The sequence below is a fragment of the Podarcis erhardii genome, assembly GCF_964252035.2.
Source record: "Podarcis erhardii genome assembly, chromosome: 16".
Taxonomy (NCBI): Eukaryota; Metazoa; Chordata; class Lepidosauria; order Squamata; family Lacertidae; genus Podarcis; species Podarcis erhardii.
In genome coordinates this window covers 20230276-20246940 of record NC_138514.1, presented here as the reverse complement: position 1 = coordinate 20246940, position 16665 = coordinate 20230276, and the positions used below count along the sequence as shown (strand labels likewise).

The 16665-nt window shown below is 46.4% G+C and overlaps 1 protein-coding gene across 1 annotated transcript in view; it reads right to left on the bottom strand.

The window, feature by feature from the left end:
- Positions 1–16665, bottom strand: part of SORL1 (sortilin related receptor 1) — a 110059-nt gene that overhangs the window by 20856 nt on the left and 72538 nt on the right. Inside the window, exons 24-33 of the mRNA XM_081843049.1 lie at positions 15517–15639; positions 14536–14655; positions 11145–11270; positions 9500–9607; positions 8819–8950; positions 6862–6993; positions 5763–5897; positions 5497–5652; positions 3596–3745; positions 2590–2718 (exon numbers count right to left, since the gene is read on the bottom strand). Coding sequence (XP_081699175.1) covers positions 2590–2718; positions 3596–3745; positions 5497–5652; positions 5763–5897; positions 6862–6993; positions 8819–8950; positions 9500–9607; positions 11145–11270; positions 14536–14655; positions 15517–15639 — 1311 coding nt within the window. The remainder of the gene's footprint in view (positions 1–2589; positions 2719–3595; positions 3746–5496; positions 5653–5762; positions 5898–6861; positions 6994–8818; positions 8951–9499; positions 9608–11144; positions 11271–14535; positions 14656–15516; positions 15640–16665) is intronic.

Sequence of the window (16665 nt, the reverse complement as noted above, 5' to 3'; positions counted from 1 at the left end):
TGTAAAAATCCCAAGTTTGGTAGAGGCAAGGGAATGAGTTTACACAACGCCTATCACAGCCCACAGTGACCAAGTGACGGGTCAGCTTTTATACCAGGCTTCCTCAACCTTGGCCCTCCAGATGTTTTGAGACTACAATTCCCATCATCCCTGACGACTGATCCTGCTAGCTAAGGATCATGGGAACTGTAGGCCAAAAACATCTGGAGGGGCGAGGTTGAGGAAGCCTGTTTTACACCAACCACCTTGGGTGCATCTTTGCAGATGGGGAGTGTAAGAATTCTCAATCTCTTGAGTATTTTAATTAGCTTTTGCATTCATCTGCATCCCATCTGAATTCATCCCTCAAGTTCTGCATGGGGGGGTGTGGCTTTTAAATTTGCAAACCTGGCACTCTCCAGATGTTTTGTACCACAACGCCCATCCATCCCAGCCAGCGCCCGGGACAAGTGCCATTGGGAACAGCGCCAGTTGCCACACTTCAAAAGTGATATTGCAGAGTTGAAGACCCTTCGTAAAAGGGGAACCAAGCTGATTGGGAGGTGGGAGCAGTTCCGCTACAAGGAAATGCTACGTCGTTTGGAGCTTTTCAGGTTCGAAAAGATGTGAGGAAGGGGATGTGACAGAGGTGTATATAGAATTATACCTGATTTGAAGAAAATAAAAAGAGGCAAGTTTTTCTCCCTCTCTTGTCATTCCAGATGCCGAGGTCATCCTGGAAGAGTCAGGACAGGCAAAACGAAATTCTTCTTCACACAGAACATAGTTATATGGAATTCACTTCTGCAAAAGCTACTGGCGATAGCCACTAATTTGGATGGCTTTAAAAGGGGGAGTTGGACAAATTCCTGGAGGATAGGGCTGTCAACGGCTGCTAGCCCCGATGGCTATATTTTACCTCCACTATCGGAGGCAGTAATGCCTCTGAGTACCTTATGCTGGGAATCACAAGCAGGGAGAGTGCTGCTGCACTCTCAGGTCCTGGTTTTGGGTTTCCCAAACGAGGCATCTGGTTGGCCACTGTGAGAACGATGTTGGATTAGATGAGCCTTTCGGCCTGATTCAGCAGGTCTGTACATATGTCCTTATGTTCACAGGTCAGCTCAAAGTCTCTCCAAGCATCAACAGGAGGTTGCAAAGCCTCTCAAAGGCAGTTTGCACTCATGAGGATAATGCAAAACTGCTGTGTGTGTGTGTGTGTGTGTGTGTGTGTGTGTGTGTGTCTCTCTTTAGAATTCCGGCCAGCCTGCTGATCTCGGTGTCCTGGTGGGTGAGCCGAGTCTGGGCAGCCTCTCCAAATCAATATTTAATTAAAGAACTAAAAACTGATTGATGCTCAGCCCCCCCCCCCCCGTGCTTTAGGAGGAAATTGGTTGAATCCCAAGGTGGAGAGGTGTAGTGGGGGCAGAGAGAGAAAGAGAGAAAGTGATCGATAACTATTAGTGTGACTATTATCTAAGCCATAATGAATTGAGGGTCAGGGATTGTGCTGACAGAACAGTGTTCTGCCAGCAAAGTTGATGCATAGGAGAAGGAGGAGAGGAAAAAAGGGGGGGGGGGAATCTGTCAAGACAGCATCTTAGCACACAAGGACTTTGCCAGGCTTGGGGAGCCTCCGGTCTATGGTCCACCTAAGGCCCAGGAGGGGTCCGAAACTGACCTGCAGAACATTAGCAGAACCTGATGGATAAGGCCAATGGCCCATCTAGTCTAGCATCTTGTTCACACAGTGGCCACCCAGATGCCTGTGGGAAACCTGAAATTAAGACCCTAGCACATGAGTGCTCCCCGCTCCTGTCGTTCCCAGCAATGGGAATTCAGAAGCATTGCTGCCTCTGATTTTGGAGGCACAGCACAGTCATCATCCATTAAGTCATACCCTCCATGGACTCATCTAATGCCGTTTTAAAGCTATCCAGGTTGGTGGCCATCATTGCCTTCTGTGGGAGTCCCAGTTTAACTATGTGCCGCATGAAAAAGTGCTTTTCTTTTTATCCATCCTGAAAGTTCCGACGTTCAGCTTCACTGGAGATTGCAATGCTATGAGAGAGGGATAAAAACTTCCTTCCACCCACTTTCTCCACGCTACTCATAATTGCATAAACTTCTATTGTGTTGCCTCTTACTCTCCTTTTCTCTAAACAGTCCCAATTGCTTTATCCAAGGCATGCCTGTCTGCCTTTCACCCAACGTCATCTAAAGATAACAGGTGAAGATCTTGCAATCAAGAGCCTTCGGGCACACAGCCAAATTGCTCCTTGTCCCAACCAGACTTACATTTGATGACTTGCCTTTGGCACCAGATGCAAACCCTGCTGGAACTGGTTCCGCCCGGGAACTCCCAAGCACAACTAGTCCCTGCCAAAAGTGAGGTTTGCAGCTGTGGTTGGCTGCACTTGGGAGTTCCCAGTTCCCAGGGGGCGGTTGCTGTCAGCACCACCACCAATTCCACTGGGATGAGCGGCAGTTGGGAGAGTTCCCTGAGAGCTGCAAGGTCTGCAGTCAGCACCAATCAGCTGACCCTCTACTCCACTGAAACACAGAAGATGTTGCAGAGGGTCATGGTCCCAGCAGGGCAGCATGACTTACCGGTACAGTTTCCTTCGTCGCTGCTGTCTGAGCAATCCAGGAACCCGTCACATCTCTCCGTCATTGTGATGCAAGCCTCTCCATCTTCACACTTGAACCCATTAGGGCACGACAAGGTGCTGTGAGTAGCTGGAAGGCAGAAAGAATAAGGCCGTGCGCACATTACCATTTACTCTGCCTGCAGTGCGTTCCCACCCCCGGTGTTTGAAGCCGAGTACGCATAACGTTAATCACAATCCACAAGTATTCCATAGTTCCTTGAGAATTATTTCTGTTTGTGTAAAGGTAAAGGGACCCCTGACCGTTAGGTCCAGTCGCGGACGACTCTGGGGTTGTAGAGCTCATCTCGCTTTATTGGCTGAGGGAGCCGGCGTACAGCTTCCGGGTCATGTGGCCAGCAGGACTAAGCCGCTTCTGGCGAACCAGAGCAGCGCACGGAAATGCTGTTTACCTTCCCGCCAGAGCGGTACCTATTTATCTACTTGCACTTTGACACGCTTTCGAACTGCTAGGTTGGCAGGAGCAGGGACTGAGTAATGGGAGCTCACCCCGTCACGGGGATTTGAACCACCGACTTTCTGATCGGCAAGCCCTAGGCTCTGTGGTTTAAACCACAGCGCCACCCGCATCCCTCAAAACAAGGTGTCTACAGTTGAAACAGTCATTGCATATGTGCAGATGACAGCACAGGTAAAGATGAAGGCATCAATGAATTGAGGTTTGGGGACAGGGGGTGGGGGGGCTGAGGGCACAGGGAGACAAGTCGGGTATATGTTCCCTTCCCTATCAACAGCAAGCAAGAGCACTTCACTTGCAGATTCAAACCTCTCCCTAGGAGTGAGCCATTGCTTGGATATTCACAGGTACCTGTGGCCCTTGTGCCTTGTGCATAAACAGCCTGAGAAATAAAGAGGCCCATTTTGCACAATCTGAACCAGAGTTTGAGGAGGGGTGAGGACAAGCAGGTAGGGGTGCTCTGCTCAACACAATCCCGATAAGCACTTACGGCAGTTCAGCTCATCAGTGCCATCCTGACAATCTCTCAAGCCGTCACAGCGCTTCCAGTTTGGGACACATTTCTTCATCTGCTGGCACTCAAACTCAAATCGACTGCAGCGTCCGGGGACACTGGGCGACGTTGAAGTTGCACCAATTGCTGGGCAGAGGGAGTAGAGAAAGAAGCATATTTTTTAAAAACCCACATTAGAAGCAAAACTAGATTCTGCATCTTTTATGTGCATTTCACTTTTATGACTTTCACTGGTCCAAAAAAAGAAAAAGTTGATTCACTTTCCTTACCACCAGATGGCAGCCTCTGCCTGCCGTGAGGGATGAGGACAACCTACAGCAGCCTCAACAAAAGCTGAGCCAAGACTTCGTCCACCCTGCTAATGGGCTTCAGAAGGCTGGAGTGCTACTCCAGAGGAACCTCTGTCTCTGTTGCCACCTGCTGCTCCCTAAGTCATGTTTCCAAACTTACTTCCTTCGGGGAAACGCCTTCTGCTCCAGAACCTATGACACTTTTCGGAATCATTCTAAAGAGCTCACTCAATCTATACGGGGTGCTGAACAGACCAATGTGAACGAAGAGCAAATCTCAGGCCAAAGAGTGGTTTAACAACCAGTCCCTCTTCCCAGGGAACTCTTGAGAATTGTAGCTCTAGGAGGTGGGGAGCTCCTAACAATTCCCAGCATCCTTAGCAAACTAGAGCTCTCATAGCACTTTTAATGTATGGTGTGGACGTGGTCCCAGACAGACTTTTAGGGTTGCATACTGCAAGGAGATGTTAATGGTGGAGCCAGCCTGCCATTCCCGATAGGCTCAAGGAATCCCTGGACAAGCTTCTGAGCATGCCAGCCCCTGCCTTTAGTGCTCCATATTGTGGGATGTAACAGCACAAAAGCAGTCAAATACAACATTTCCTTTTTGCCCAGGGTGGACACACAGGGGGGGAATAATAATAATAATAATAATAATAATAATAATAATAATAATAATAATAATTTATTTATACCCTGCCCATTTAGCTGTTTCCCCAGCCACTCTGGGCAGCTCCCAATCGAGTGTTAAAAACAATGCAGCATTAAATATTAAAAACTTCCCTAAACAGGGCTGCCTTCAGATGCCTTTAAAAAGTCAGATAGTTGTTTATTTCCTTGACATCTGATGGGAGGGCGTTCCACAGGATGGGTGCCACTACCTAGAAGGCCCTCTGTCTGGTTCCCTGTAACCTCACTTCTTGCAATGAGGGAACTGCCAGAAGGCCCTCGACGCTGGATCTCAGTGTCCAGCCAGGAGGACTTCCTGTCACACCTGATCTGGAGCATCCTCTCCCTCCGTTTGACCAGGGAGATGGGCGTGACCCTAGCAGACCCTACAAAAGGGCCGGTCATGCAGCCATCTTCCTTTTTCCTTTTTCGCCTTATTCCATCTTGCCTTTTGCTGTGTGCTGGCACAGAGGATGAACCCACACTTTTCTCTGTAACTACAAGCTAAAGGCTGCCTTCAGGAGCATACTGTGAACTGAATGTAAGTAAACCTTATCATTACTTTTGAAAGAAGACTGTTGTGTCATTATTGTTTTCAAGAGGGAACTATCCAATCTGGACAAGCCGGACAGGATCGCTAAACTCAAACAGTTCTAACGAATCCATCAACTAGCTTCCGGCAATGTGCAAGGGAATGTGCTCTGCTAATAGCTCACTAGCGTGAGAGAGGAAGGATAATATTTAATCAATATATCCTCTCCTACTATCCTCAATATTCCCACACATATGACCCCTTAGCTTTCACCTCAGCCCCTTTTCAATGCAATGTAGACCACAAGCCCAGTGGGGGGGGGGGAGGCAGATGAAGAAGTTGTATAAAAATTAAAGCAGGAGCAGCCCTTAGCGAGGGAGCCTTACGTGTCGTGGGGCAAGCATCCTCGTCAGAGCCATCTGAGCAGTCCCGGTATCCGTCGCAAACCCAGCTGTTCATGATGCAAGCACCGCCATTGCACCGAAAGTGGTTAGGCGAACACGTGGCAGGGGCCAAGGTGGTGACGGGGACGATGGCTGAACCTAAAATTAAACCAGTAAGATGGGATCTCGTCAAGAACAGCCTAGCGCAACCTGACCGCGGGTCTAGCAAGTCCTCCAAAATAACTCCTTCCTTTTGTTCACTTTCTTACCTCCGCAGGCCTTCTCATCGGACCAGTCGCCACAGTCGTTCTCTTTGTCACATTTCCACCTATTAGGGATGCAGTGCCCATTGTCACACTGGAACTGATAGTACCGAGAGCAGTTTGGGGCTTCGGTTGGGTTTTCTGAGGAGGACAAAGAGTTCCCATCATCTCCTGCCTACTAAGTGCAATTGAGTATGCACAGAATAAAAGAAACCAAGGCTGAAACTGAGGCCTCATCAGCATTAAACGTTTAAAGCAGTTATCACACCACTTTAAACAGGCATGAATGATTCCCGGGAGCTGTAGTTTGTTAAGAGTGTTGGCAGTTGCTAGGAGGCCCCTATTCCCCTCACAGAACTACAATTCCCAGAGGGCTTTAACAGTCAAGCTCTCTTCACAGGGAACTCTGGAAATTGTAGCTCTGTATAGAATTGCAGGATTTCATTGCAACGATCAATGCAGATCTCCAAGTGTTGTCTTCCAGCTAGATCTGCAATTTTCTGTGCAAGTACACGGGCAAGGGATCTGGCATGCTTCTTCTTTCAGAGTGTGCTTACATTGAAGTTCCATGGTAGGTAACAGAACTCCACACTATTCTCTTGAAACGGAAGAATCTTGAGTTTTTCAGTATTCCCTAAATGCTTAGCACCCTCCTAGGTGCTCTGCCCAAACACCTTCTCTAGAGTGACCCCAGGAGCCAATCCTCTGGCTGACTGACTTTCTGTCACTCTGATTGGCACCAATCGGCACAAAGGGTGAGAATGCTTCATCTCAGGTGGTTTAAAATGCTCCCCTTTGATGCTGATTGGGCGACTCTTGGATGCTGGAGACAGAAATCTGGCTACAGAAATAGTAACGGATCTTCAGCCTCCTGCAACCATGGACCATTAGGGCACTGATGAGGAGACTCTGCCCCAAACAGGCCCAACCCTTGGGTTCTAGCTCCATAGGAGGCTGCTCCTCATCCATTTCCATTATCAGAGGAGAGAGGGAGAGGGAGAGGGAGAGGGAGAGAGAGAGGGAGAAGGAGAAGGAGGAGGAGGAGGAGGAGGAGGAGGAGGAGGAGGAGGGGGAGGATTATTTGTTCTTTCCTTTTTCTACTCACCACAGTTCGCCTCATCGGAATAGTCCCCACAGTCATCCATGCCGTCACATTTCCACACCAAACTGATGCACACACCATTTTGACACCGGAAGCTAAACTGGTCACAAGTGTGGTGGAACTCAGGGTCTTGGGCTGCAAGTAAAAGAATTGATTTTGTTGTTTTAGAAACAACCACAGATGGCATTATCCAAGTCTGTACCTCCTTGGCGATCGCTGCCACCTCCCCACCTAGCTTATGTAAGAGCTGCAGTTACAAGGCAATGTTTTCCACCCTGTCACTGCCTCTTCCATTTGGTATACATGTGGACAAGGCAGAAGAGAGCCTATACAGTCCTTGATGAGGCTGTGTTGGGTCCTCCCCTTTCAGCCTCAGCATTTGTATTATGCTAAAATACAGAGAGGCCCAACCCACCCTGCGGCCCTCAGCAACATCCAAGAAAAAAAATATTAAAGCCATAAAAAAATAATTTTTTGTGTCCTGAGTTATTAATGAAAGCACATGCATCTGCTAGTGTACTGATTTTGTTTAATATTAAATGAATCAAATCTACTAATTGGGTATTTTATTATATATGTTTAATTAAATATATTGTCTATATTGTATCTACCGTATTTTTCGCTCCATAAGACGCACCTAGTTTTTAGAGGGGGAATGCAAGAAAAAAAATATTCTTTAAAGGGAGCATTGAGCAGAGCCTGTATGCATCCCAGGCTCTGCTCAGCGCTCCCTTTCACGAGCCGCGTGGAGCGTGTGTGCGGCGCTTGCAGGATTTTCCCCGAGGAAAATCCCCCAAAACGGTCCCCGCGGCTCTTTAAAGGGAGTGTGGCTCTTGCAGGCTTTTCCAGGAGGTGGGGGAAGGGACAGAGGGGCTCAGCCAGAAGCTAGAACAGCAAGAGGGAGCGCTGCGCAGCGATCCCTCTCGCTGTTCTGGCTTCTGGGATAGCCACACAGCCTGCATTCGCTCCATAAGACGCACACACATTTCCCCTTACTTTTTAGGAAGGAAAAAGTGTGTCTTATAGAGCGAAAAATACGGTATTAATTGTGCACATTGTGTTCACTGTATATCAACTGCATCGATTGTGTGTATATTAATTACATGCATTGCGTATATGAAATGATATTAACTATACTGTGAACACTTTTAATTTATGATATGGAAATTTAATTCAGGGTGTGACACGCAGGTTCTGTATCGAATTACTCCTGCAGCCCACTTGGTATGGAAAGTTGGACACAAACATACCCCGCGATAACAGTTACTGTAGAGTTTCCGGCTCGTGATGAAGACTCCTTTTTATTTCAACAGTTTTCTCCTTCTGATTTTATGGTTAATTTTAAATGATTTTTAGGTTGTATCCCTTTTGCACTCTGCTTAGAAACTGCCATACTAAACAATATATATAAATCCTTAAAATAAATAAATACTATGTGATTCTGCAATCACACGTTACAAGCAATGGGGCAAAATTCAGCAAATGGGTTATCTAACGCCTCGTGTTTATATAGCACTTCAGAGATTGTTCAAAGGCTGCTTCGCATATATTATCTTCTTACCAGAACCTTGTAAGGCAAGAGAGTATAGAGCTGAGAATATAATGTAAATGTAATATTTGCACCTGTGGCTTAGCACACTTTTGCCTTTGGCCCCACCCACACTGGCATGTGGCCCCCTGGAAGCTTGCCCAGAAGGAAATGTGGCCCCTGGGCTGCAAAATATTCCCTTCCTCTGCATTGCATTGGCTCAACAGCACAGAAACTGGAGATTCTGTAACGTCTCTACAATTGTTTAATGAGAAAGCCCTTGGGGCTCTTTATTTCCAAGACAGGAAGGTTATATGAGAAAAGGTGGACCAGCTGCTGTTACAGAGTGCTTAATTACCATGGTGCCCAAGCCTTGCCCTGCTTGGAAGAAAAAAACAACAAGCAAAGCAAAACAATTTTAACAATACTTACAACATCCAGCATAGGCAGAGTCTTCATCTGAGCCATCTCGACAGTGCACGGTGCCATCACACACCATGGAACGCAGCAAACACTGCTGCCGATTCTTACACACGAAATCCATGTAGCGCGTACAGATGGGCTCTGCAGACAGTCAAGCAACCAGACAGAAAATAAAGAGAATTTTAAAAGCTGAAGAGAACGAGGGTTGCGTTTTCCTCCCCGCCCCCCGCCCCAACATGCTCAGTGTTCTCCTTTGGACTCTCCTTTGGCTCATCGCTTGCTTGTTCAGTGAATGGCCTGGTTGCATGTAACAGTAAACCGTGGTTTTAAAAAAACACAGCTAATTATTAGACCGCTGCTTCACATTATGCGTGAAGCCTGCCCAGGGTTTAAAGTGATGGGGCAATTTATCTCCTGACATTCCTGGATCATTTCATTCATTTAATTTTTTAATTTGTATACCGTCTTTCTATCTTACAATACTCAAGGTGGTTTACAAGCTGAAGAAACAAAAAATGTCCATAACAATCTAATGCAATACAAAAATGTGATAATAAAACTTTAAAAGAGGCAACCTACATCAAAAAGGTAACATTCAACAATCATTAGAATAGTATTAAATAATAATACCTTCCTCACACCACCAATATCCCCTATCATCCCAGCGCACAACCCCACAGGCACACTCACCACAATGCTCTTCGTCAGAGCCGTCAGAGCAGTCGCGGACCCCATTGCAGCGCTTGCTGGAAGGGATGCAACCCCCGTTAGGGCACTGGAAGCCGTTGCACTTCTTCTCTGCTCAGTTCAATTGTAATAACAGAACAAACACAAAAAAACATTCAATGACGAACAACTTCCAGGGTGTGCCTCCATAGATCCAAAATGCTCCACCAAAGCGGGGCCAGGTAGAGAATTATATGGCTGGTATGAACATCAAGCCCAGACCAAGAGTGAACACACAAGACTTCCTTCACCAGCAAGGGTGAAATTGCAGAAATTGGATCACATCTATCTCTCATCTATCTATCACATTTATATCCCACTTTTTCTCCAAGGAGACCAAGGTGGTGTGCATGGTTCTTCCCCTTCTCAATTCATCCCCACAACAAACCTGTGAGAAGCAGTGACTGTCTCTAAGTCATCAAGTGAGCTTCACAGCTGAGTAGGGATTTGAACCCTGGTCTCCCAAGGTCCAACACTCTAACCACTACATCACACTGGTTCTTACCAATGGCCCCTGAATAAAGGAAGAGGGTTGGGTTTTTCACAAGGCTCACCCAGGACTCCTCTCCTCCCATTCCCTAACCAAAGGATAAGAAACAATGGAACAGGAGTTTCAAAAAAACAAACAAACCCACCCTCTTTCTACAGAGAATGCAGGGCAGAAACTGGGGTGGAGTTCCTCCCACATCACAAGGGACGGTGTCTAAAACAGGCTTTCCCAACCAGGTGTCATGCAGATATTGTTGGATATCCTTCCATCCCTCACCACTGACCATGCCAATGGGAACTGGAAGCCAACAACTGATGGAGGGCATCAGGCTGGGGAAGATAGTCTTAAGGTTTCTTCCAAGACATCTGGAGTTCTTTTTAGGTGTGCCTTAAAGGTGGGTGGATTGTGGACATTAACAAAGACACAATGCAGGTTGCATCCAAGTTCCATCAAGTCCAGCAACCGGTTTTCTACAGGAGTCAGCCTGATGCTGCTGGGAAATCAGCTGCAACAGCTGTTCAGTGGCATTCAGATGGACTGAGTTTTTGGGCCTAGGTCTTGGAAGATGGAGACCCATGCCGCCATCATGGCCAATAGGTAGACCAAACTATGCTGCAGTCCCAGCCAGCATGGGAAAAGGTCAGGGCTGATGGGAGTTGTAGTCTAACAACATCTGAAGGGCCAAAGGTCATGGAAAGTTGGTATAAATGCTGAGGTGGGAATGAGTGGGAGGAGTACCTCACTCCACATTCTCTCTTCCAGAAAGAGACACGTGAAATCATACCTGGGAAGGCCAACCCATAGCATGTTCTACCCTTAGATAAAGGTAAGGCTGCAGTGAATGAGAGAAACCTCCTAATAGGGCTGGTGTGGTCGACATGGCACCCTCCAGATGTTTCAAACGGCAACTCTCATCAGCTCTGACCATTGGCCACGAAGGCTGGACACATGGGTGTTGTAGTCCAATAACCTGCTAGCTAACTCTGTATTAAGGGACCTAGTCCTCAGCCAAACATCCCAAGACCTCCTTCTCTCCTCGAGTGTGCTGCGGACTGTCCATTTAGGCAGAGGGAAACCATCTTCCACCCTCCCCAGTGCAGCTGAGAGCCCCTCCCATACCACAGTTGGTGGGGTCCTCATCAGATCCATCTTGGCAGTCGGCGTCACCATCACACGCCCACCTCTGGGGGATGCAGTGCCCATTATGGCACTGGAAACTGGAGGCTTCGCAAGTGTGGTACACTGCTGAAAAGCAAAAACAGCGGAGTCACCATTGAGAGGTGACCTTAAGCGGTAAGAATGCAGGAAGGTGTCTGACACCGACTCAAGAGCATTGGTCCATCTGGCTCAGTATTCCCTACGCCCATTAGCTCCAACTCTCCAGGGCTTCAGGAAGGAGTCTTTACCTGCCCTACATGGAGATGGCAGAATCAAAGAACTGCACAATTGGAAGGGTCACCTAGTTCAACCCCCCGCAATGCAGGAAAAACAGTTAAGGACCTCTTGAAAGATGGCCATCCAACCTCTGTTGGAAAACCTCCAGTGAAGGAGAGTCCACCACCTTCTGGGGGAGTCCACTGTCAGACAGCTCTTACAGTCAGAAGGTTCTTGCCAATGTTTAGTTGGAATCTCTTTTCTTGTGCTTTGATTCTACTGGTCCAGGTCCTACCCTTTGGAGCAGCAGAAAAAAAGCTTACTCCATCTTCCATGTGACAGCCTCTTCTGATATTGGAAGATGGCTTTCGTATCACCTCTCAGGTCTTCTCTTCTCCAGGCTAAACTTAACCAACTCCCTCAAACCACTTCTCATAAGATTTGGTTTCCAGACCCATGGTTGATTACAAGGAAGCTTACAAGGGTATATTTTAAAAGTCTAACATTGCCACATTTCCCTTATTTCATGATTTTAAATCTCTGCTGGGGTTCTCTCATCAAAGAGTACTTTCCCAAATGTGGATCTTGGCATCCAGGAATACTCCTTTTATATACCTCCCCACTAAACTAACATATCTAAGGAGGCATGTTCAATAATGGAGATGCTGAGCCAGTACAAACAGGGACTCAACAGGAGAAGAAAAATGTATCCTGTATATTGTGGGGTTTTGAGGTCTACATACTGAGACCTTTAGCAGGTGCCACAGAAGGAAGGCACAAGGCTGGGTTAAGGAAGCAAAAGATGATGAGCTTTTAGGATTTCATATTGCCAGTGAAAAAAAATATATTGCCAATATATAAAAATATATTGCCAGGACTCTATTTATCAAGAAAGGAAGTAACGTTCGCCATAATTGAATTGCACGCTACTTACTGCCAACATGCAAGTGACGTGCTTCCTGATATTCTAAGCTGCTATGCTCTTCCGGCAGTAATATTCTATTAAGAATCACTGTGAAATGCACTTATTTTTGATAAGAGGCATGAATTCAGCCTGCACAGCCGCCAGATGAGAGGCTTCTAAAATAACTGCTATCCTCAGATAATTTCAAGCCAGGCCTTAACAAAATAACATTCCACAACAGCAACGGACTTTTCAGAGTGGGCTGCTGTCCTATTACTCTTGGAAACTCGCAAGAAAGATAAGCCACTGCAATGTTATGTATGTCCCTCGGGTACCTATGCCGTGAGAATACCAACTGCTCCATCCTTGACAGCCCTCAGGGACGTGAAGACAAATACAGCCAAGTGAGAGCCAATAAAATATCTGTGTTCAACTCCAAATGGTGGTTTCAACTTACAGAGCCTTATAATATCATGCTTCGGGCCCTGATATCTCAAGGATCAGCTCTCCCCAGATGAACCAACCTGGACCCTGTAATCATAATTTGTGGTCCATCTCAGTGAGCCACCTCCGCGGGAGGTCCGGAGAATGGCAACATGAGAAGGGCCTTTTCAGTGGTGGCTCCCTGCTTGTGGAATGCTCTTCCTGGGCAGGCTCAACTGGTGCCATCTTTATCTATTTTTATGTGCCAGGCAAAAGCTTTCCTCAGGCATTTGGCCTTTAATTTGAAGCACCTTGTGGCCTCTTTTAGTGGGGCAGGATCTCTTAAGACCTGTCTTTCATTTGCACAGACCGTGTTTCCTTAGGTTTTTATTGGTTTCGTTTGTTGAAATTGGTTTTGGTATTTTCTATTGTAAGTCGCTTTGGGTGACTTTCGTGAGGGAAGTGACTAGTAAATAGAAATTGTAACAGCTAAGCAACTTTGTGAGGAGCGACCACAATTCTGTGACGGGACACTCAGTTTGTTATGCATGCAGGTTCTTCAAAGGCGGGAAACTCTGAGGTTTCAAAGGAAGACTTTGCCCCTCCTTTCCCACAGAGGCCACAGTTCACTTCCTCCCTTGGTTCAGAGCATACCTACTTAGACACAGCTCTTCGCCTGTCTGTCTCTCTCCTCTCCTCAGGCTTTTAAGTTATTTTCTTCCCTCCCTCTTTTTTCCAGCTGTGCCCCAATTCACCAGCATCAAATACAAAAAGCAAAAGCAGCCTATCTCCTCAGCCTCCTCTTTCCCCTCAGAGCTTATCTTTTTCCTGCCCTTTCTCCCCTTAATTCCTTCTTGGCAAAAACAGTGAGGAAAACACCAAGGCACTGATTTCATGGGGGGGGGGGGGCAAAGGGGAATTATTTTGCTGTTGGGGGGAAAGATTCACTCTCTTCACTGGCAAGAGACTGATAATTCCATTGCTGAATTCTAATTTCTTCCTTCTTGTGTAGAAGTCAAGAGGTGTGCAGAACAAGTTGTGTGTATATGTGTGTATGTAGAATATTTTTTAATCCTGGGGCTAGAATTCAGTGCTTAAGCCCTGGAAAATTTGCTCTGAATAAGTGTTACCATTCCTTCTTCTTGTTCTTACAAACAATTCTGTTTTCTCCCCTCCATAATTTCCTTGGATATGCCTAGGTACATGTCCTTCCTAAGGGATGAAGCATTAGTTTTAATATTTATGAACTGCCTCTCTGCCCAAAGACTTTAGGCAAGGTGCATCTCTGATATGAAAACGTTACATTTCCTCAAAAGTTGCCAACCAATTTAAAACACTGCAGGCAAAGATAGAAGAACAGAATTTAAAAAAAAAAGGACAGCTGCGGTTGAACAGCATCAAAAGTGACAAAAAAAGTGGTGCCACTGATTTTTTTTAATAAATAGTAAAATATACCAGGGTGAGAATTAGTTATAGTATTTGTAGTCTACTGTGTTATTGACATACTTTCCCTCCTCATAATACATTTAAAATGATGTGCAGGGAATTTGTATTCAAAAAGAGAGGAAAAGGGAATCAAGAGTTATTTTATTTAAATGTTAAACTTCTATCCCACAAAGGAGAGGGATAGAAAAATCAGTATTTTGCCACTGAAGATTATCCCACAAGTGCAAAATAATTCTCCAATAGCTTTTAACAAAAAACAAAAACAAAATATGTGGTCAAACCAAAATGCTAAAGAATAATCAGGTCATTATCAATTCCCACCAAGGATTTTTTGCTTGCATAAAATGGGGGGAAAGAGCTCACTAGTGCAGTTTGCTTCATCAGACCAGTCTCGGCAATCGTTATCCCCATCACACTTCCATGACAGGCGAACGCACATCCCTGAGTTGCAACTGAATTCATCCTCACGGCACTGGTGGGTTTCTGCAAACACAGAGGCAGGGGGAAAAGACCCGGGGAAGGGAGTGTGAGAATTCAAATACAAAGTACTGAGCTATAGCGAAAAAATGGATTTCCTATCCTAGCTATACCATTTCCCTACTGATGGGGCAGCTGCTTGCAGGGACCAGGTAACACCGGTCCTAAAGGATCTCGCCTGGCTCCCAGTACATTTCTGAGCACAATTCAAAGTGTTGGTGCTGGCCTTTAAAGTCCTAAATGGCCTCAGCCCAGTATACCTGAAGGAGCGTCTCCACCCCCATCATTCTGCCCGGACACTGAGGTCCAGCACCAAAGGCCTTCTGGCAGTTCCATCACTGCAAGAAGTGAAGTTACAGGGAACCAGACAGAGGGCCTTCTTAGTAGTGGTGCTCGCCCTGTGGAATGCCCTCCCATCAGATGTTAAGGAGATAAAGAACTACACAACTTTTAGAAGACATCTGAATGCAGCCCTGTATTGGGAACTTTCTAATGTTTGATGTTTTACTATGTTTTTATATGTGCTGTAAGCAGCTCAGAATGGCTGGGGAAACCAAGCCAGATGGGCAGAATATAAATATAAAAATAAGTAAGTAAGTAAGTAAACAACAACAACAATGAGGCAGGGCAGCGTGGGTGGGTAATGCCTGTGCCATTTTGCCTCTTTTTTCTGCTCCTTTAAGATGCGGCAGCCACACCTTCACAGCAGCCATTTTGTGACTGGCGCCCACAGCGCGCTTTCGCAAAATTTCAAATTCTCCCGCTGGCCCAAAAAGGGTTGGCAGACCCTGGGTTACACACTGCCTAAGGAGCAAATCCATCATATGTGCAAAGAGCCCCTGAGATGTACGGTGCTGGCACACTTACCGCAGTGGCTCTCGTCACTGTTGTCTCCACAATCATCCTCCAGGTCACACTTGTAGGACAGCGGTACGCAGGTCCCCGACTCATGGCACCGGAACTGAGTGTCAACATCACACACAGTGGTTGCTATTGGAAAAGGAGGAAAGAGCAATATTTGGAGAGCCTAAACGAGTCACCACGAGAGGCCAGCAGCTTTATTAAAATAAACCCAGGCAGTCGAAGCCTGCTTCTCCTTAGCCTGGCAGATAGTGGGGAGCCATTCCATGTGCCCATCCTTAAAATTTCCCTGTCTGAACTGTGTCTTCGACATGCCGTGATCTACAACGACTCTGTCCCCAATCTTGGCAGAGAGCCAGAGCAAAGTTGTAGCTCTGGGACCAGAAATCCAGTTACCATTGCCTGCAGGTAAAGGATTTCATTTGACCGGGTTCACAAAGACCTCAATTGGAAGCCTGGAGAGCTGCTGCCTACCAGAGCTGGAAGACACAAACACCCCAAGCTACATTGGTGGTTCAACTTTTGCAGTCTGCAAATTCCAAACTGAGACAAATTCCAAATTGAAGCAGACTTACCACTGCTTCAATTTTTTTTTTAAAAAAAGAAATATCTCATTCTCTTTAAAAGTGTTCCTAAACTAAAAAAGAGACTACCCCATGTGGCCTAAGTCAGCCGTGTGTTCGGAGGCTGCAGCATGTCTGACTGGAAACTTAAAATGGTGACAGCACCTGAGTCCTCCTCTTGAAGACACCTGACTCCTTGTGTGCTGTGGGTGAGATCTATGATGACAGGCCAGGAAGAGCTGCAGCAGCAACAGCAGCTATAAATATGCTCAGCAGAAGTCTAACCAGTGCTGAAGCAACATCCAATATTGCCTGTGCTGCTTGTCTGTGAGTTCCCGTCATAACCTGAACTTTGAGACTCACTCAACAGCTCCTGGTAAGGCATCAAGGATATCAAGCCACACAACAGTGCTGGAAGAATTAGGACACTCAGCACATAGAACTACACCTGTATATATTATATGTCTTTCCTGCTCCTCTCACACCTCCCTTTCCTCTTGCCAAAAATCAAAAAAGCTTCTCAAGAAAGGGAACTGTCTGGTGTACGCTCCCGTGCAAATCAACTTGAGGGAACCATAGAGGCGACATTGAC